General features: G+C 44.5%; 2 protein-coding genes across 2 annotated transcripts in view; one reads left to right on the forward strand and one right to left on the reverse strand.

Annotated features, from left to right (window-relative positions):
- Nucleotides 1-22530, reverse strand: part of CDH1 (cadherin 1) — a 77750-nt gene that overhangs the window by 13144 nt on the left and 42076 nt on the right. Inside the window, exons 3-10 of the mRNA XM_007198180.2 lie at nucleotides 15663-15886; nucleotides 11305-11448; nucleotides 11024-11179; nucleotides 10133-10277; nucleotides 6918-7093; nucleotides 6525-6653; nucleotides 4783-4965; nucleotides 2611-2855 (exon numbers count right to left, since the gene is read on the reverse strand). Coding sequence (XP_007198242.2) covers nucleotides 2611-2855; nucleotides 4783-4965; nucleotides 6525-6653; nucleotides 6918-7093; nucleotides 10133-10277; nucleotides 11024-11179; nucleotides 11305-11448; nucleotides 15663-15886 — 1402 coding nt within the window. The remainder of the gene's footprint in view (nucleotides 1-2610; nucleotides 2856-4782; nucleotides 4966-6524; nucleotides 6654-6917; nucleotides 7094-10132; nucleotides 10278-11023; nucleotides 11180-11304; nucleotides 11449-15662; nucleotides 15887-22530) is intronic.
- Nucleotides 8182-8454, forward strand: LOC114235962 (protein CEBPZOS-like). Its single transcript, XM_028162799.1, has one exon. The coding sequence runs from the start codon at nucleotides 8182-8184 to the stop codon at nucleotides 8452-8454; it is 273 nt and encodes a 90-aa protein (XP_028018600.1).

Here is a 22530-nt window from a genome sequence, read left to right on the forward strand (position 1 = left end):
CTTTACTCATGAAAATGTCAGTGTGTTTCCTCCTAAGAACAGAGGCATTCTCTTACATAACCACAATTTGATTTGCAATTTCAGGAAATATAACTTTGATATGGTACTACCACTTCATACATGGTACATATTCAAACTGTAGATTTCCCCCAAACTGTACCACCCTCCCCACACCCCTGCCCCAATCCAATCCAGAATGCAATCCAGGATCAGGCATGGCATTTAGATGTCAGATTTCTTTAGTTTCTCTCAGACTGACCCCCCCAAAGCGTGCAGCAGTTCTCAAACGGTCACAGTATGGCACCCAACACCCCCGCCATGAGCATTTGGAGATTTGGGTTGACATGGTGACTTGGGAGTATGCTGCACTATTGGCATTTAACGGGAGGTGCCAGGGAGGGTAAAGCTCCTTCTGGTCTCATACAGCCACCCCCCAAAAAAATTATTCAAAATGCCAAGAGAATCCTGTTAAGCCACACCTTATTAGGAATACCAGAAACAGAAGAAACGTAAGCATGAAAAACAGAGATATACTGCCCAGTTATCTATCGAGGTCATTGAAAGGCTCAGAAAGGGAAATAAAGAAATCGAAGGAAGTAAGGGTCCTGGACACCTGTGGGCTTATCCTCACGTCCTTAGAAGTGCAAAGCAATGAACTACATATATCAAGTGGTCTTTATTCCAGGGGTAAGGGTCTCTGCAAACACTGTTAAGACTTGGTCCTTGAACTTCCCCAAATAGATGCTTTGAACTATCTATTTCATTACTACAAGCTAAGATATCAACACAGCATGGAAACCATACAACCCAAGGCTTTAATCACAAAACAAAAAATCCTACAATATCACGATGCCACTAACACACCTAGCAAAAATAATAATTACTTAATGTCAAGTCTATGCGCAAGTTTCTGTATTTGCCTCAAGGGTGTCTTTTATAGTTGGATTGTTTGAATCCATCTTTAAGCATAGTCTACACATTACAATTGGTTGATTCCTCTCTTAATCAATACCCTTAATCTAAGCAGTCACCCTCACCCTTCTGTCATTATTTGCTAAAGAAACTGGGTCATTTGACATAGAGCTCGCATATTCTGCATTTGGCTGACTGCTTCCTCATGGCATTTAACTTGTTCGTTCTCTGTACGGCATCAAAATCAAATCCTAAGGCTTGATTAGATTCTGTTTCAACCCTTCTTTTCTCCCCCAAATATAATATTTAAGTGGCACTGTATACATGCTGTTGAATCACTTCGAGTGGCACTTAATATTGGGCTGTCCTTGCTCTTCCAGCAGATGTTAAAATCTATCAGAAGGTTTGGATGGTCCCAGCTTGGTTCCTCCATTTAAAAATTCCTCATCATCCTTGACCTAATGACTCTAGCAGCCATTAATATCACTACCTGGATCCTTTATATCCGTATGGTGCACATGCACAGTTTAAAGCTATTTATGAGCCCTTCCAATCAGGATAGAATTAGCACTTCCCAGAATAACTCAGAAATTGAAGCTGCACTTAAACTTCATGTTTGTTTTACGTTTAATAAGTCACAGGCACTGATACTAAAACACAAACACCTCCCCCTCCAAACAAGAACACGCTCAATTTATTACCAAGTGGGACTCTACACTGGATTTGCATAACCTTTTCTCTAAATAGTTCAGAGCATTCTAATAGTTTCCTCTAAAGTAAACATTAACAGGTAGGAATCCCTCTCTGAGAAGACGAAGTGACCGAGGCCTTTGTTATCCCTGGAAATCATGCTGTTACTAAGAAGACGCAGGTGTGCCACGCTTGGATTTGTGCTTAACAGTCTTCCCTTGGAGTTTCCACCACTGTCACACTGGAGCACCAAGTATGTCATCAGACCCAGCTCTCAAAAGAATAAGAACAGGGCTTCCCTGGTGGCGCAGTGGTTGAGAATCCGCCTGCCAATGCAGAGGACACGGGTTCGAGCCCTGGTCTGGGAAGATCCCACATGCCGCAGAGCGGCTGGGCCCGTGAGCCACAATTACTGAGCCTGCGCATCTGGAACCTGTGCTCCACAACAAGAGAGGCCGCAATAGTGAGAGGCCTGCACACCGCGATGAAGAGTGGCCCCCGCTTGCCACAACTAGAGAAAGCCCTCGCACAGAAACGAAGACCCAACACAGCCATAAATAAATAAAAAAAAATTTAAAAAAAAAAAAAAGAATAAGAACATCCTTTATCTTACGTGGCCACAGTGGTGTTGCTGTTGGTTGGTTTGTATGTGTGTTTTCAGCATCTGTGGCTGTGATTTACATTACAGAAGTGCCTTCAAGTTTACAAAAAAAAAAAAAAAAGAAACAGTAAGCTACCTATAGCACAATACCATGTACGTAAATTAAAACCACATTCCTACTACACTAAGTGAATTCAAAGAGAGGAAGCACAGTAAACCGACAATGGCTGACTATGGATGGAATGGACAAGGTGCGGGGAATGGGGATAAAAATATAAATAAGCCAAACAAGAGAAGGATCTTCCACAGACCAATGATGATAAAAATGCCATGAACAAAATATCTTATACATACACGTATGCACACAGCCAGTTGCTGCCAGTCAGTGGAAAATCCCTCACACTTACGTGATCTTCTGTTCCATAAATTTGTCTGGCTCCTGGGCGGTGTAGGACGTGATCTCCAGGCCCAAGCCGAAGTCCTCGGGCACTTTCACTTTCTTCTGAGGAGGCATGAAGATGGGGGCTTCGTTCACATCTATCACGTCCACGGTGACGGTGGCTGTGGAAGTGGAGAGAGTGACCTCAAAGGGGACCGCATTAGTCACTGCCACATACAGGATGTACTGCTGCTTGGCCTCAAAATCCAAGCCCTAAAGAGCAGAAAAAATACATTTTATGTTAGAAAAAAAAAAAAAAAACATTAAATCCTTAACTATTGTTTTTTGGTTAGCAATATATCAGTGGTTCTCACATCTGGCTGTATTAAGAAGAACTGACTTGAGAACTTTTAAAGAAAACACATGCCTGGACCCTAACCCCAGAGCCAGTGAATAGGAATCTCTGAGGTTGGGGTCTGGACGTCAATATTTTTTAAAAAGTTCCCAATGACTAACATGCAACCAGATTCATGTTGAGAACCCCAGGAAAAGAATAAAGATGAGCTACATGAAATGTCAAGTGGTAAGCCTCTATTAACAAACGTAGCACATTAAGTCATTTATTTACCTGAGACCAGTAAGAATGTTCACATCCTATGTTGACATGCTGCCCGTGTGACAGCAAATGGACAAACGACCCTAGCTGTCCACCTCCCTAACCCCAGTAAGTTTAGTGGCAAGAACGTGAAGTTCAGAATCAGTCGGCAGAGAGCTCAAATCCCGGCCAGGCCATTTCCTTAGCTGTGTGATTTGGGCAATAGAACCTCTGGGTCTGTTTCCACACCTAAATAAGTAGGAAAAGGAACTATCTCACAGAGGCACTGTAAGGGATCAACTGGAACTTTTATGAAGGACCTTGTGTATGGTGGGAACTCAAATTACTACCTTTTTTCTTTTGGTGATAGAATAATAACACAAAACACTGACATCAAATGTTTAGTGGGAGGACTTCCCTGGCGGTGCAGTGGTTAAGAATCTGCCTGCCAATGCAGGGGACATGGGTTCAAGCCCTGGTCTGGGAAGATCTCACATGCCGCGGAGCAACTAAGCCCATGTGCCACAACTACTGAGCCTGCACTCTAGAGCCCGTGAGCCACAACTACTGAGCCCACGTGCCACAACTACTGAAGCCCATGCACCTAGAGCCCATGCTCCGCAACAAGAGAAGCCACCACAATGAAGAGTAGCCCCCGCTTGCCACAACTAGAGAAAGCCTGCACACAGCAATGAAGACACATCTCAACCAAAAATAAATAAATAAGTAAATTTTAAAAAAGAAATGTTTAGTGGGAGTTAAGACGACATACTAAGTGATTCAGAAATGAAGGGTCTGCTCACTTGCTCAAGGGGAAGTCAAACCTCTGGCGCTAAGCTAGGGATCCATTCATTAACTCTTTGACTAACTTCAACAAGGAAATCACTCAACTTCTTACTGTTCAAGTTTCCTAGACATCTTTCACAGGCTTATTTGCCCTTCTTCTAAAATCATCCCGCAAAATAGCAGAGACCATAAACCATTTTTCTTCTCATTTGCAAAATGGATATGGGGGGGTGGGCAAATGTTTCAGAGAAAGAACGTATTAAAACAGGTGGTACAGACTTCCCTGGTGGTGCAGTGGTTCAGAATCGCCTGCCAATGCCGGGGACACGGGTTCGAGCCCTGGCCGGGAAGATCCCACAACTAAGCCCATGCGCAACTAAGTCCATGTGCCACAACTACTTAAGCCCGCGCACCTGGAGCCCGTGCTCCTCAACAAGAGAAGCCACCGCAGTGAGAAGCCCGCGCACCACAACGAAGAGTAGCCCCCGCTCACCGCAACTAGAGAAAGCCCGTGCGCAGCAACGAAGACCCAATGCAGCCAAAAATAAAAAAATAAAATAAAATAAATAAATTTATAAAAAATAACAATAATAAAAATAAAACAGATGGTACTTCCTTTTCAATTTTAGGGTGCGGTGTGGGAGCGTCCTGATTTCTCACATGAGCCTGAAGAGTCACTGCAAACCCCACCAGAATCTGGGAGAGCTGCCCTCCCCCACCCCACCAAGGCCACGCTAATCTACTTCAGAGAAGACACCAGGGGACAAGGGCCTCTGGCTGCGTTGTCAATTTCTGCATCTTGCCAGGAACCATACAAACCTTAGCCGTCTTCAAAATGCCACCATTGGTTACTGGGTCTGTGATGACAACAAACTGCTTCTCGTTATCGTTTAATATTTTGTAAACGGCCTCCCACGCTGGGGTACTGGGGACGTCGGCATCGGTCACTGTGAGTGTGGTGATGACCACGTTAGCCTCGTTCTCAAGCACCGACCCCACGTACTGCAAAGAAAACGATGTGTCACTTAGGACATACTCAGACCCAGCAGTGGAGCCAGGGTTCAGGGGGCTTAGGGAGTCCTTTCTTGAGCCCAAGCTTTGAGATGAGTCTTGGAAGAAGTGCCCACCCTACCAGCATGGCCCTTATTTCCTGTTGGTGGAGCAAGCCAGCACCCAGGGGCCCTGTGAGTACCTGAAAGAGCCAAGGCCCTGGCTGTCTGCGCCCCTCAGCATGCTCTGGCCCAACTGCTGACACTGTAGTTTATCCCCCATTCCCGTCTTCCCCATCACTCTCAGTGGTACCAGTAATTTTCATAAATGTCTGGTCATTACAGTCTTCTACTTAAAAGCCTTTGATAACATCCCACTGCACTCAGGATAAATTCTGAAATTCTAAATTCAGTCCACAAGGTCCTGTAGGACCTGGCCTCATTTGGTTCACTACACTGACTGTTTTTCAGTTTTTGCTATTCATCAAGCTTCCTTTTGATGTGGGGCATTAAACTGTCTTTCTTAAGCCTCTTGTACTCACAGTGGCTAGGTTAGAGTGGCAGACACCGCTAATTGTCTACTGAATATCCACTCTCCTCTTCTTCACTAACTACATGGTTGATGGCAGCAACGTGCCCAGAGAAAATACTGTATTTCCAGTCTTCCTTGCAGACAGCAGTTGCTAGTAAGAGGTAAATGAAACTTGTGGGATGGGTCTCCACAGAAATAAGAAAACCTGACTTAACATCAAGGCCTTATGCCCCCTTGCCTTTGCCTTCTTCCTGAACGAAGCACAGATATGGCTGGAGCTCCAGCTGTCATCTTGGGCCACAAGGTGACATTGGGGATAGAACCCATGTACCAAGGACGGTGGGAAAGCACATAAAGAAGGCTTGGTTTCTACTGGCTGAGTGGACTATCTACCTCTGGGCCGTTTGTGACACAAGAGAAAAAGTCAACCCTGTTTGTTTAAACCACAAGAGTCAAATCTCTGTTACTAACCACTAAGCTGATTTCTAAGTAACACAATAAGGTTTCAGGTTCTTTCACACAGCTCTCAATACCTTCTCCTTGACTGCATTTAATATAATTATACACAATAATCAGTATAAGTTGTCTAACATCAACCTAGCTAGACTATAAACTCCACAAGAATAGAAGTGTCGTCTGCCTTGTTTGTGATAATATCCCCAGTGTCTAAGACAGTGCCTGGTATAAACCCAGAGAATATTTGTTCAATGAATAACTAAAACCTGGTAAGATCTGCTACCAAGATGAGGACATGGAGTCAATAGGTGCTTTTTTTTTTTCCTCCTTTTTTTTTTTTTTTAACATCTTTATATGGAGGTTCCTTAAAAAAAAACCTAAAAATAGGTGCTTTTTGCAACTTCAGAAACCTGTGTTAATAGGACCCAGGCTGAGGAGGGCAGAGACAACTGACATCCCAACCTGCTTGCTTTTTAGCTTCAAGTTTACTAGTCTGGGAAACGTTTCCAAAGGGTTCACCCATGAGATACTGGGAAACAACCAAGGACCTTTGGAGACTCCCTAAGGAGGTGCAGGGTTATTACCGTGGTTGGGTTGAAGATGGGAGGGTTATCGTTGGTGTCAGTGACTGTGATCACAGCTGTTGCGGTCGTGCTTAAGCCGTCACCTTGAAGGTCTGCAGCTTGAACCACCAGGGTATACGTGGGAAAACTCTGTAGAGATCAAACACACCCGAGTCAGGACTGACAGCCACATCAGGCACAGCCCAGCCCATCGCATAGAAACAGATTATTTTCTCATATGCTTAAATGCCAACCTGCCTGCCTGCCTGGCCCCAAACCTCTGGACAAATGTTTAGATACAAAGCTCAGAACCATCACCATACTAAGCAGCAACTGGCCTCGGCAGAGTTTTACGTCATCCAGACGATCGAGCTATTTGCCCTCAATACCCTCTGGATCCTCTTGACCCCTGACCTCCCGGTCCAGCCCGGTGGTGAGCACACTGATGACGCCCGTGTCCCTGTTGATGGTGAACATTTTGTTGTGTGGCAGCACAGGCTCTTGGCTGAGGATGGAGTAAGCAATGGCAGCGTTGTAGGTGTTCACATCATCGTCTGCGTCTGTGGCTGAAACCTCCATCACAGAGGTCCCTGGAAGCAAAGGAGAAGATTTAGTCAAGCTACACTTTAATTTCCAAAATTCTGACCAAAGTGCTAGGGGAGGAAGAAAGCATTCCACCAAACGAGCAAGCGGTGTTCCCAGAACCCAGCTTTTCCAGAGGATATTTTGGGTGGGGAGTGTGGGTGAGGAGTATGGGGAATAAATAACCTTAAACTAAAAGATTTTTGCTATGTCTCTTATACTGAGTGAACAGTGTATAAAATAGGAAAAATAGCAGAAATTTCCGTAATTGGCTTCTTAGCCACAGCTCCACCTGAGAGAATGGTCATTTGAGATTGTTGCCTTAAAGGTAGAAGGAAATATTTACAACACTTGTGACAGACAAAGTACTAGTTCCCAGAATACCTAAATAACTCTTCAAGAATCAATAGGCAGGGCTTCCCCAGTGGCGCAGTGGTTGAAAATCCACCTGCCAATGCAGGGGACATGGGTTCGATCCCTGGTCTGGGAAGATCCCACATGCCGCGGAGCAACTAAGCTCGTATGCCACAACTACTGAGGTTGTGCTCTAGAGCCCGTGAGCCACAACTACGGAGCCTGTGTGCCGCAACTACTAAAGCCCGCGTGCCTAGAGCCCGTGCTCCATAATAAGAGAAGCCACTGCAATGAGAAGCCCGCGCACCTCAACGAAGAATAGCCCCCGCTCGCCGCAACTAGAGAAAGCCGGCACGCAGCAACGAAGACCCAACACAGCCAAAAATAAATAAATTAATTAATTAAATTAAATTTTAAAAAAAGAATCAATAGGCAGGGACTTCCCTGGTGGTGCAGTGGTTGGGAATCCGCCTGCCAATGCAGGAGACACAGGTTTGATCCCTGCTCCGGGAAGATCCCACATGCTGCAGAACAACTAAGCCCGTGTGCCACAACTACTGAAGCCCACGCACCTAGAGCCTGTGCTCCACAACAAGAGAAGCCACCACAATGAGAAGCCTGCACACCGCAACGAAGAGTAGCCCCCGCTCACCCAAACTAGAGAAAGCCCATGCGCAGCAACAAAGACCCAACGTGGCCAAAAATAAATGAAAAAAAAAAAAAAAAGAATCAATAGGCAGGCATGCGCAGCCCCACGAGTACGCGCCTCAGGATAGCCCACACTATGGATCCACTGGCAAAGCAGATCTTTAAAGGAGTTTTAGTAGCTGAACTTGTGGGCATTTTTGGAGCATATCTTTTGTTCAGAAAGATGAATACAAGCCAAGAGTTCAGGCAAACGATGAGCAAGAAATTCCCCTTCATCTTGGAAGTTTGTTGCAAGTCCACTGAACACTATGGAATGTACGGAATCAGAGAGAAAGATCAAGAAAAGTGGCTGAACAGCAAAAATTAGGAATTTGACCATCAATCAAGGTTTGCCTTATTTCATAGTATCAGGCAAGATTAAAACTCCGAAGCTGACATGGATGGATTTTAGAATATTTAAGGTGAAATGTAAATTCTAATTAAAGCAGTTGTTCTTTGGACTAACCGTGAAGAAATTGATGGAACGATTGTTTATTATGTTATAAATGGAGTTTCATTTACTACTCATAATAAAGTGGTTCTCCTTTAAAAACAAAAAAACAAAAGAAACAACTCCCCTATAATTCTGTATAAACCTTTCAAAATAGATAAAATACTAAAACATCTATTTTTAATGTTTATTACATTTTTTCTTTTCCATTATAGTTTATTACAAGATGTTGAGTAAAGTACCCTGTGCTATACAACAAGACCTTGTTGTTTATCTCATTTATCCCCCTTTCCTCTCCCCTTTGGTAACCATAGGTTTGTTTTCTGTCTGTGGGTCTGTTTCTGTTTTGCAAATAAGTTCATTAATATTTATTACATTTTAACTCAAACATTTAAAATCACATTATCTAAAAATATATTAGGGCTTCCCTGGTGGTGCAGTGGTTGAGAGTCTGCCTGCCAATGCAGGGGACACGGGTTCGAGCCCTGGGCTGGGAAGATCCCACATGCCGCGGAGCAACTAGGCCCGTGAGCCACAGCTGCTGAGCCTGCGCGTCTGGAGCCCGTGCTCCGCAACAAGAGAGGCCGCGACGCTGAGGGGCCCGCGCACCGCAATGAAGAGTGGCCGCCACTTGCCACAACTAGAGAAAGCCCTCGCACAGAAAAACGGAGACCCAACACAGCTAAAAAATAAATAAATAAATAAATAAAAAATTAAAAAAAAAAATTCATTAAAAAAAAAAATATATATATATTAACTAGAAATATTGCTTTTATCCATTTTCACTTTACCTGAAACAATATTCAAACTCTACATCAATGTCTCTGGTACTACTGGAGCCCTTCTGGAATAAAATTTGTCATTTAAAAAAAAAGAAAAATCAATAGGCAAAAGACAAACAGCCCAAGAGAAAAAAAAGGGCAAAAGACTTGAATAGACAAGTTGTAAAGAAACCCAGCTGGTCAGCAAACATATGATAAGATGCTTATTTAGCCCATTAATAATCAGAGAAATTCCATTTTAAGTTATGTTGAGATATAACTACACACTCAACAGATTGGCCAAAAAAGAAGTCGAACAATTCCATGATATATATTGCTGGTGGGAGTATAAATTGGTTCAGCCACCTTGGAAAACAGTTTGTCACCAAGTAGAAAAGTAGGCAAAACTAACAAGACATTATCCAGGGGTAAGTACACACGTGGTAAAAGATAAATGAAAGCAAGGGAATGATTATCACAAAAGTCAGGGTGGCGGCTGTCTTTATGGAGGAGGGAAAAAACGTGATCAAGAAGGATTGTACAGGGGCTGTAAACTACTAACAAGGATCTGTTACTTAATCAGGGAAGGTTGTTCTTAAACTGCTCCTTGCTTCAACTGGGCTGAAACATTTTATACATATTTCTATAGGTAGGATGTTTTACACACACACAGTGTCTTCCAAAGAAGTTCTGTGCATATGAAGGGCCTGACCCCAAACGCCAGCCCCAACACTTGGGGGTGCAAAGAATCTAAGTGTCTTGATGGGTGTTGATCTCCTCGTTGCTGGACGTACCTGGAAGAGCGCCCTCCATGACAGACCCCTTGAAGACCGTCTGGGTGAACTCAGGCTTGTTGTCATTCTGATCAGTCACGGTGATCACAATCTCCATCGGCTCCTCGATTGCTTGCCCGTTCGAAGACACAGCATGAGAGAAGAGCTGCAAGAGCCAGGTGAGGGTTACTCGGGAAGACGAGGTGGGAGAAGTGGTCCAACCTGAGCAGAGTGGGCTCCACCCGGCCCCCACTCCCTCCCACTCAAGTATGCACCGCCCGCCCCCCCCCAAGCACAGAACTTCTCCCACACACGTACTGCTGCTTCAACGAGGTCATGACACTGGTTAAGGCCATGACTTGTGAGACCATGGGCTGGAGAACACAACCACCAGGTCAGAGCCCCATTTCCCACATAAGGGCTGGGGGCCAGGCCTAGGAGATAAAGGTGGAAGCCTAAAACACTCTGACTGGTTCCAAGCAGGGTCGAATTTGCTCTGGCTGCTCGAGTCTAGTGTTCCCCCCGCAGACTTCCCTGCGTTTGCATCAACGCATTACCTCCCAGCTTCCCTAAGCTCACACTGCTCTCAAGGCCCAGAAATAGTTTTTGTTCCCCAACATCATCACCAGCCTCTGCCTTTGTGTCAGGGACGTTGAGTCCCAAGAACAGGTTGACATCTTGGGTCTAAAATCATGTCTGATGCCTCAGGACTCTCCCCACTTTACTCCTAACAAGGAAAACATGAACAGCCCCCAATTTTTGCAGGTTCTCCTGTCAGTTCTCCTTATCAACAGGTCTAAAGTTAAGCTCTTCAAATGTCCAGAACATCTGATCTATGATCAGCGTGAGCTGACCATAAAAATTTTGAAAGGATGTAACCCCATCATTAACAGGTTTCTAAAAGACACTCACAATGTACTTGGCAATGTCTTCTCTATCCAGAGGTTCCGTCACCTTTAGCCATCCTGTTTCTCTTTCAATAATAAACACATGAAGAGGGGGTGTGTCGGCTCCTTGGCCAGTGATGCTGTAGAAAACTTTGGTTTCTTTGTCCCTGTTAGATTTGATCTGAAGACAAAACAGAAAGAAATGAATTAGCAAGGAAGGATTCTGACATTGGCTCTTTTCCCTTTCTCTCCTTGGTCCTTCTCTGCCAAATTCCTCCCAGAGAAATAGAGAACTTCCTTCCGTACCTGAACCAGAGCCTTAGGAAATGGGCCTTTCTCATTTTCTGGGCAGCTAATAGGAGGAATAACCCAGTCTCTCTTCTGTCTCCTGAGACCATGGTGGGAGCTGGGAAATGTGAGCACTTCTGTCTGGGTTCCAGAGGGAGAGTCCTAAAAGGAAAGAAGATGAGGAACAAAATGAGATAATTCAGGAAAGATGATACGGGCCGAACAACCTAGCCAGTCAGCATCTCCAGCCTTCTGAGGGCAGGTCATGGTTTTCGTTTAACAACAAAATAAAACAGCCAAAACAAAACCCAACAGACCCCTTTACCATATCAGAAAGACGGTTTCCTCTTTTGATCCTTCTTAGTGTGCAGAGTTCAGTAATCATTATGCACACACGATGACAGGTTTGAGGGTTTGACATTATTTAAGAGTTATTTCAAGCTTATATCTCACATCTGTCATTTTTTAAAATATTTATTTTATTTTATTTATTTATTTATTTATTTATTTATTTATTTATTTGGTTGCACCGGGTCTTAGTCACTGCAGGTGGGCTCCTTAGTTGCGGCTCACAGGCTCCTTAGTTGTGGCTCGCCAGCTCCTTAGTTGCAGCACGTGGTCTCCTTAGTTGAGGCAGGTGGGCTCCTTAGTTGCGGCTTGTCAGCTCCTTAGCTGAGGCTCACCAGCTCCTTAGTGGTGGCATGCGAACTCTTAGTTGCAGCATGCATGTGGGATCTAGTTCCCTGACCAGGGATCGGACACAGGCCCCCTGCATTGGGAGCATGGAGTCTTATCCACTGTGCCACCAGGGAAGTCCCACACCTGTCATTTTTAATAGGACATTATGCTCCAATGATTTACTATCAGAGCTTATTCAAAAATTAGATATTCAGGTGTTTTTAATATTCTTTTCTTTTATATTTTTCCTAGTGATATAGGTCTCCAAAGTAGAGTTAGTCTAAGTGGGTAAGTTTTGGGGACTTGCTACTTTGTGATCAATACTAATCCCTTAATCTCACTGTGTTAGTATATCCGTATGGTTTCCATTTGTTCTAACAGAAGTTGTTTGGATGGGAACCAAAAGTGCCCTTTGAGACTCGTATTGAACAGTTTTTCATGTGCGATAACTTTATGCATACACAGGGAAATAAGATAGCTGAAGATGGAAGGAAAGATCTTCCAAATTGTTTAAGTGTTTTAAAGTGATTGGTAGTAACACAGTAAAGGTTCCAGGACAATTCCATCTTCCATCCTCCACAGAGTCACCCATCCCTGCCTGTCAAGTGAGAGTCAAGCCTTGCTTCCTGGGTTTTAAAATGTGACTCAAAATGCACAACACAGACATGAAATATGACCAGATATCATCACAAAATCCTTCCCAATCCTGCATTCCTGTGTACTAGTCACTCACACACCCCTTAAAACACACCCTCTGCATTAACCTCCTAGAGAAGCAGTCCTGCCCTGGCCAAGGGCAGGCTCTGGAGCCAGACTGCCTAGCTTTGCATCCTCACTGTGACACCTCACCTTCCTGGGCTGATAATTTAACTTCTCTGTCCCACACTTTCCTCATGTCTAAAGTGAGGATTATATTAGTATCTGCCTCATAGGGTCCTTGGAAGGATAAAACGTGATACTAGTATTGCAATAAAGCACTTAGAATAGTGCCTGAAACATAGTAAGTGCTCAATAAATGCTAATGATGAAGATGATAGTTGGATTGGTTGTAAAACACTGAGTTATGGTTTTAATGAAGTGGAATTTGGGATTTGACCTGAGCACAGGAATAAATACTAAACTGATTCTCAACACGGTATCCTAAGCCTAAAAATGACCATCTTGCACAGCCATGGTAAAAAAAACAGGCCTTGATGAATGAATGCAAATTCATTTGCCATACTGAAGAGGAAGGCAAAGAGCACACCTTGCTGACATCAGGACTATGGAATCTTTTCAGAGAATGATAATAAATAATGATGAACATTGTGCTGGCAAAACATAACATTAACATCTTCATGTGTGAAATTATTATTATTTTTAAATAAAGATATTTATCTATCTATCTATTTATTTGGCTGTGCCGTATGGCTTGTGGGATCTCAGTTCCCTGACCAGGGATTGAACCTGGGACCACGGCAGTGAAAGCCCGGAATCCTAACCACTAGGCCACCAGGGAATTCCCTACATGTGTGAAATTAAAGGGAATCGTGCCTAAACATACTGAACATGGGATCCATCCCTCAGAAAAAAAGGATACCAGACCAAGAAAACCCATCCAGCCAAAGAGACAAAACTGGAAAGTTAGATCTACTTATATTTTTCCCCCAGCTTTCTTAAGGTATAACTGACAAAATAAAAATTGTTTGTGTTTAAGGTGTACGATGTGATGTTTTGATATATATAGGATCTATTCTTATATGAATTAAAAGAGAGGTAAGATTATGACCCCTTTCAGTGTAGGGCCACCTGGCACCACAAGGGTCCCTTGAACTAGGGGCAAACCAAAGTCAACCTCAAACCAGCTGTGGTAGAGTTGCCACTTACCGCTCAATATCCATTCTTTCTTATTTAAAAACAAAAATCTCTCTTTCTCTCCATCTCTCTGTCTCTCTCCCCATATATATATAAATTTCGTGTCCAACAATGTACCTAAGTAAAACTACATTTCCTATACTACACTTGTAGCTAGGTGTGACCATGAAGCCAAGTTCCAACTAATGAGATGTAAGCAGAAATATTGCTTCAAAATTCCACAAAGCCTTCTTTAAAAGGTAGACAACTAAGTGATACATTTTTGGGCTTCCTCCCTTCCAACTTCCTACCATCCAGAGGAAAGGTATGATAAATGGAGATCCAGCAGCCATCTTGGATCATGAGGTATCATTGAGGATGGAAGCCGTATGCTGAGGATGATAGAACAGAAAGGAAAGAAAGAACCTAGCCTCCTGATGACTGCAAGAGTCTCCATACTGGCCACAACTTACCACTGAATTGCCTTAACTTGAAAGAGAAATACTCTATTTTACATAAACCACTGTAATTTGTGCTTTTCTATAATATGTATTTAAACATAATCATGAAGGCAGATGGCAAAGGTGAACAGGAAAAGTTGAAAAACCAACTTTGTTTACATCTGTGGATCATAAGAGGTTTCCACACACAGCTGCCCAGCAAGAACTTACCAGGCTGGACTTACATGAATCATGGAATTAATTAGAGACTTAAGTCAGGAAGCCATGTTAATTTAGTTCCCCACTTTTCTGGTCTGGCCAATTACACCAGGGAGAAAAATCAGATCTATCAGGACTATTAAATTCCTAGAATCTCAACAGTCTTCAGGGAGAAAGACAAGAGCCAGCCTGAAAGGCCTTGGCATTTACAGTACTTCCACACTCCCAACGCGATAGCGGGATACAACTAGAATGGCCCTCCAGAGAGACGTTTCAGTAGGCAGCGCCATGGGAGCAGTTTAGAAACTGGCAAAGGCATTTGGCTTTGGGTAACAATTTCCAGAAACATTCTTGCCAAGAACCTGGGCAGACATGTATCCTTTCATGTGTGGCCAATGCACCCATCTGTCCACTCAGTATTTACTGGGCTCCTGGTACGTGCCAGGCCTAAAGGCCAGGCACTGCAGATACAATGGGGAAGGATCCTGTGGAGATTATAGTCCAATCAGGCGAAAGCTTCCTGCTGATTCTTCCCCTTCTTTGCCAAGGCCCTCTCCACTAGAGACACGAAGAACAAAATGACCAGAGAACTGAACTCGTGTTCATTGTTCCTCTGGGAGGGGAATGAGAAGAACAGTTAACAATTACTGAGTACTTATCATACGCCTACCATAGTTCCAGCATCTCACATGTAATAATTCATGGAGTTATTATTATCCCCATTTTACATATAAGGAAAGTCAAGCACAGACAGATTAAATAACTCCCCCAAGTCTACTCGGGTAGTAAATAGAAGGGCTGGTACCCAATCCCAGACAGAATCCATGCCCTTATCTCCTATTCTACACTACCTGCAGAAATAAGGTAGTGTATCTTGCCATCCACCCAACAACAAAAAAAATCCACAGCAAGAACTAGTTCAGTTAGACCAATGGTTCTCAACTAGGGGCTATTTTGCACCCCTTCCGCCCACCCCCAGGGGGCATTGGCAGTGTCTGGAGACAATTTTGGTTGTCACAACTGGCAGAGTGCTGCAAGCATCTAGCGGTTAAGACCAGGGATGCTGCTAAACATCATATAGTGCAAAGGACACACCCACAGCAAGAAATTATCCAGCCCCAAATGTGAATAGTGCCAAGGCAGAGAAACCTGGATTAAGCAGCAAACTAAAATAATAGTGAACTTCCAAGAAACACTCCAACGTACATGATGATGGTGGTGGCGATGGCGGTGCACTACTGCCTTCAGGGTCACTTTGGTGGAGAGCTTCCTGCGGGTGGAGTCCCAGGCGTGGACAAGAAAACTCATCTCTGGATGATGAAGGTGTAAAGGCCGTTTGACTGTAACCACGCCATCTGTGCCCACTTTGAATCGGGTGTCATCAGAAACATAGACTGTCCTTGGTAGACCGGTGCATCCTTCAAAACTCACTGCAGGGCATAAATCACAGTGATTAGGAAATTGAGGAGATTAAAGAGCATTCCTTCTCTAGAAATCGAACTTCATTCACCCACCAAAAGCCTGACTCACACAAAACAGTCACAAGTAAAACAGACCACAGTCAGGTGACAGAACAGCAAAGATATCAAAGTAGTGGATGCCATCATTATGTTCTTCACAATTATAGGGCAACTTAATTGTGGTCTGATTCTTTTCTCAACTACTTGGAGACTGAAAACAGTAAGCTGTCTAGAAAGTAACTTCTCCTTTTCAATAACAAAAGAGGGCCTCTCCTTCAGATGGCTCTTGACGATATGAAAAATAACTGAGATAGAATATCTATTGAATCCAAAAGTTTGAGACCTAGGTACAGTGAGATGCTGTAGATTAACTACATTTAAATAAACAGTTTCCGTTTCAGTAAACAGTGGCAGATAATAAGAGGGAGGCATCACAGCTACATGGTTAAGAGTAAGGACTTAGGCAAATTTTTTAACCTCTCTGAGCCTCAGTTTCTTCATCTTCAAAATGAGGGTAATTATGGTGCTTACCCTCCCACCCCCAAACATGGTCTTATTTTCCCTGGCAAGGGTGGGGCTCAAGTCCCAGCTCTACTTATTAGCTCTGTGACCTTGGGCAAGTCATTGAATCTCTCCGTGCCTCAGTCGACCCATCTGTAGAATGAAGTCATCGATAGAAACTACCTACTAGGCTTGTTTTAAGATACATAGAACATGGGCGTTCCCTGGCAATCCAGTGGTTAGGACTCCACATGTGTGACATGGTCAAAAAAAAGAAAAATAAAAAAGATACATAGAACAGTGCCTGGCACATAATAGACACTATTAAATAAAAATTTTAAGACAAATGTAGCTTTGGTTAATCATTTGTTCAATTTTCCACAAAAGACATGGATAACTGTGATAGTCATTAAGTACTGATTATATGCTTATTTTCCGAGGCACTGAGAGGTAATGCCTGCTTGCAATCTGAGGCCCAGTGGAGAAACTCATCACTGTCAGTTAGGAGAGACAGTGAAGATTTCATAGGAAAGTCTTCTACCTGAACAGACAACACAGCAAGACAAATGCAAAAGACAGAAGAGAACTACTTGGGTGGGGGAACTTAGGATCAGTGGCTTAGAGACAAAACTATTTAAAGTTTTATAGTTATTGAAGTATTAAAACTCTAAAAGTATTAATACCCAATGCTGGAGAAGCTGTGGTGAAAAGTGTCTGCACTAAACATCAGAGTCCCAAAAGACTCATTCGTTCAACAGGCTTCCATCAAACTATTTGTCAGAAACTGTGCTGGGCTCTAAGGATGAAAAAAATTCTGTGAACAAATAGACAAGGCACCTGCTCCCCTTGAGCTTACACTGTTGTGGAAGAGATGGACATGTAACAAAACCAAATCTCAGGTAGTGACAAATGCTAGATATAAAGGAATTAAAGAAGGTGATACAAGAGTGACCCGGGAAGAGGAAGGTGTGGGGAGGGTGTAACTTATACTGGATGGTGAGGGCTGGCCTCTGTGAAGTTGGAGGCGTCTTAGTGGGGACCTGAAGGAGCCAGCCTTGCAGAAACCTGGCTCAAGGGCCTTTCAGGCAGAACAGTCGATAAAACAGTTGTTTCTGGGAAATTCTCAAGTTGGCCTGTTCTCCTCCCTTTCAAATAATTGCCCCCTCATTCCTCCAGTGGGAGTTCGATTTTGTCCAAGAGATCTTTTATAAAAATTCCTACTTTTGTGCCAATTTTGCACGGCTAGACACCTCTACTTGCATAAGGATCAGGTCTCTGCCAGAAAGCCCTATAGCCAGTTATGATGTCTAGACTGCAGTTTTCATTTCTTTCACTAGGGGCCACCCTTGCAAACTTTTCTGAAACCAACAGCCCCACCCTTGCCAGAGAAAGTTAAGACCATGTTTGGGGGCAGGAGGATATGTACCATGATTAGCCCCAATTTGAAGATGAAGAAACTGAGGCTTGTGGGATCTTAGTTCCCCGACCAGGGATTGAACCCGGGCCCTCAGCAGTGAGAACGCGGAGTCTTAACCACTGGACCACCACGGAATTCCCTGCCATGTCCTTACTGAGTGGCCTTAAGCAAAATGCTTAACATCTCTGGGCCTCAGTTTTCTCTACTGGATCCTGAAGGATTCCACCGAGTGAGCCCACCTCTTCCGGGTTTTGTGAGGATTAACCAAGACAGTGAATGCGAGCACATTTTGAAAGTGAAAGAACAAAGCAAGTGGAAGGGGATGAGGATGATTTCTGTGCATTTGAGTAGACAAGCTAGAGGACAAGCATTTGCTACATGAACAGATGAACCAAAAAATGACAAAAGAAGCAAGAAGAAACACAAAATCCTTAAAGGATGGTCAGATACTACCCTTTAAGTCTAAAATAGGAATTTCTGGGGCTTCCCTGGTGGCACAGTGGTTGAGAATCCGCCTGCCAATGCAGCGGACACGGGTTCGAGCCCTGGTCCGGGAAGATCCCACATGCCGCGGAACAACTAAGCCTGTGAGCCTGCGCGTCTGGAGCCTGCGCATCTGGAGCCTGTGCTCCGCAACGGGAGAGGCCGCGACAGTGAGAGGCCCGCGCACCGCGATGAAGAGTGGCCCCCGCTCGCCGCAACTGGAGAAAGCCCTCACACAGAAACGAAGACCCAACACAGCCATAAATAAATAAATTTATAAAATAGGAATTTCTTTTCAAACTAGCAAAACAAAATGTTTTTCCAATAACCTTCCCCCAGCCCCACCCCAGCAGAAGTAATGGGGGCACCGGACTGTGTTGGGGGCTTGTCATATTAGCAGGTAACAAGAGCTGCCCTCATTTTTCACACTGAATTCCTTTTCCCAACCAGCCCAAATCTGGGCAGTTGGGACAAGCATGATTGGACTTGCCAAGGGTGGTGGCCTGAAAAAATGAAAATGGTTTTGCAAATAACTTAATGCAAGGCTCTTAACCTGCTCTGGGGCATCTCGTCTGAATGGTGGTTAAGCTCCGCCCTTTGAGAAGTGACAGAAGTAGTGTGCCCACTACAGACAGGCAGACTCAACCTGAATTTCCAGGTGCTCATTATCTTTCTGTGCAACCTGAGCCTCTGGGCTGACAAACTAGAAATTATAGGAAAGACCAAGGGGATCTCCAGCTCCGGGAAGGCTCTGGGAAGCTTGCTTCCAACCCTGGCAAGGGCTAGGCAGCATCTCAGGGTACGGTGAACACCAAGGCCAGCATGTAGGAGTAAACAAGAATGGCGAACTGTAGAAACCAGAGGATCAGTACATGGGAATTAGGTATATTTGAACTTTTCTACAATAAAAAGTTAAACAAAAATAAAGCTAGCAAAGGACGAAGTCAGCTTTGTCCTTTCCTAAACTTGTTATTTGGTCACTCGGTTTAGAAACCTAATCCCGAGAGCCAAGAACCCAGTGGCCATCTCTAAATGGGAAGATCTTTTCAACACCATATCATCATTATCACCATCAAAAACTACACATTCAACTAATAGCTTCAACTACCTTTTATTCACTATTTTCTTAATATTTAAACAAGTGACAACACTATGTGTCAGGCTCTCTTCTAAGCACTTTACAAATATTAACTCGTGTAATCCCAGAACTCTTCGAGGTTGCTACCAGCAGCATCCCCTTTTTAGAGATGGAGAAACTGAGGCAGCTAGTTAAGTGGCAGAGCGAGGACTGGGACCCAGGCAGTCTGAGAGTTCAAGTGCCTGACCATTCTTCCTCGTGCCTGTCTCTACAAGCCAGACCCTTGCCCTGTGCTCTTTAAGTCCAGTTTTCAGACTGAATCCCCCGCCCGCAGTCACCCTTTGGTATTAGGCATCACCATCCCCATTTTCTTTGCCCTGAATTAAAGGCTGGTGGATACTCTGGTTCCTTTTCAAAATGCATAAATTTTTCGCTTTTTACTAAAGGCTGGTGAGAGGAGGGGCCAGGCTGTCGGATCCCAGAGTGAGTGTTCTTCACCACTGTTCCCATATGCAAAATGGGGATGGAATACTTATTATGGAAAAACAAAAATGAAAAAAGACATTCTAGAACAGTAGGAATTCTACCCAGCAGGAGGTTAGCAGTAATTTGAGTGGAGGTGGAGGGAAGATTGAAAAAAGTACGATTGGAGGCAGTTTTTTAAAAGGTGCTTTCCTTAAATGTTTTTGTATTATATGGTGTGTTACAATTACAGTAAATTACTTTTGAAAACGACAAAAGTAAGAGTGACTTAAAAAGTATCTTTAACGCCTTGTGACTCTTGTATGTTGTTATTCATCCTATAAGTGCCCCATTTTCTTGCGAATTCTGGCAGAAGTAGTAGCTTTAATTACTACTTCTTCACTCTGCAAGAGATGACTGAAGTTCAAAGAAAAATTAACCCCAAGTCCACGAAAAGCTTTTTGGTCCTGGGGCAGGCTCTGAGCGCTCAGCAACATTCTTTGCTTGGAACTGCCATTGTGCCACGAACAGTCCTGCTTGAAGGATCCCATTTCTTCTCCCACCCCCACCCAGCCGGAATGTGAGTGGGTAGGAACAAGACAGTCTCCTAAGCCTCCATATATTTCAGGGAGATAGAAGGACGGGGCCTGCTATCAAAGCCAGCTAACCACAGTTGAGTTATCTGGTAACGAGTGGGATAACCCAGTCTCTTAGAAGCAACTGCTTGAAAGTAGTGTTTTCCTCACACCACACACAAAGGGGTACCTTATGGGTTGTCTCCCACTCCTCAGAAGGCATTTCCCATAGCTAACGCCAAAGAACACTGCATTTACCTTTGTTTCAAGGATCATTGGACCTCAGCGTTGGAAGAGAAAATTACACACACAACCTCGAGGGCAAGATCAGAGAGTCTTCTGAGGCTCCTGGAGGTCCCGGGGCTACACTGCCATAGTGTACCCCCAAATCAAGGGCTTTGGTTTCTAACTTAAATACTCAAGATAAAGGACAAGAAGTCTAGGTTGATGGATGAAAGGCACCCTGAGGAGACAGACATGTGTCATCTAGCTGGGCAGGAGTCCCTTCTCGCCAGTAAGTAGCACTGTTTGTAACTCCAGCCACAAAGCCACAGTTCTCCACGGGTACCATGTCCTAGAAAATTTCTTTCTAGGTTCCATTTTCTTTGATGGCACTGGGCGATTCTAGAATGTCTTCCTTTGGTGGGTGTCCACATATTTACTAACCATTCCAAGTTTAATGGGCACCCATGCTCAGCAGAACAATACTTTTATGTTTAAAAAACGGGAGGGAAAGGATGATGAGGTCTCCAGTTTGTCCACACTCAGGGGATGTTGAAGAGATTCAAGGTGCACTAGGAAGACTATCTTCTTAGCCCCGATAAGTCTCCAGTTATGTGTGTCCATTTGCTACTGAGAACTATGGACAGTAACACAACCTAATAGACTGACTAGATACAGCAGCCCTGGGTGGTAGACTCCAGCAGCCCTAGCTTCTAAACGAGGAAGCAGTCTCTCAGAAGCCTCAGTGAAGAGACTTGGCCAAGCCACACAGCCATGAAGTGGCAGAGCCTGTGGTCTGATGTCCCATCAGGACTTAACCACCAGGCAGCCTGTCTCTTGGTTTGATAAGCCATTTGCGAGACGAGTTGCTAGCTGAATGGCCACAGGGAAGTTAGTTCACACAACAGAATGGGACAGGTGGAGAGTAACCAGAATAAAAATAGCCAAGTTTCCCTGACCCCATCTTCCCCGACACACACTCCCTCCCTCCCTCTCTCTTTGAATGAATGCGGCACCTTGGAAATCCAGTTCCAGGGCCTCAGAAAAACGTAAGGACAGTCAGACAGCCAAGCAAAGGAGGAAGTTTTAAACTTTAGATGTAAGAATGTTCCCCCTTAGGCCACCACGTTACATAAGCTGAAATAAGTCAGAGTTCCTCTGATCAGCCAACTTAACTCCCAGACAGTTTTCTGGGGAAGATGAGCAGCTCAGAATATCACATTGTACAAGCACAACTTGCAGGTGTGTCCACAGAGCCCGTGCATTGTGCTCCCAGGGCGTCCTCGGCTGGGGCACCCGCACCCCGTCAAATTGCCCTTGTAGACCAGCAGCTCCCATGGGATCCCAAGGATGAGAAGTTTACTTTCATGAAGCTTATCGAGTTCTTTCTCCCAGCCTCCCAGCATGTCCTTGCCCAGAACAAATTATAAGTGGGCTCCATCTTCATTTAACTCACACCCTAAAAACAGATGTCAACAACGGGCGCTGCCTGGGTGGGACGCAAGGACCAAAGTCTCCTCCACTTCTGTTTCCATCAAAACAGACTGGGGTGGGGCTTCCCTGGTGGCGCAGTGGTTAAGAATCTGCCTGCCAATGCAGGGGACAAGGGTTCGAGCCCTGTTCCGGGAAGATCCCACATGCCGCGGAGCAACTAAGCCCGTACGCCACAACTACTGAGCCTGCACTCTAGAGCCCAAGCGCCACAACTACTGAGCCCATGCACCCCATCTACCGAAGACCCCGTGCTCTAGAGCCCACGCTCCGCAACAAGAGAAGCCACCACAATGAGCAGCCCGCGCACCGCAACGAAGAGTAGCCCCCCCCCCACCGCAACTAGAGAAAGCCCGTGTGCAGCAACGAAGACCCAATGCCCAAA

The sequence above is a fragment of the Balaenoptera acutorostrata genome, chromosome 19 (genome assembly GCF_949987535.1).
Source record: "Balaenoptera acutorostrata chromosome 19, mBalAcu1.1, whole genome shotgun sequence".
NCBI classification, from domain to species: domain Eukaryota; kingdom Metazoa; phylum Chordata; class Mammalia; order Artiodactyla; family Balaenopteridae; genus Balaenoptera; species Balaenoptera acutorostrata.

What these genes read in the sequence shown, in the direction of transcription:
- LOC114235962 (XM_028162799.1), top strand. Translation starts at nt 8,182, where the DNA reads ATGCGCAGCCCCACGAGTACGCGCCTCAGGATAGCCCACACTATGGAT.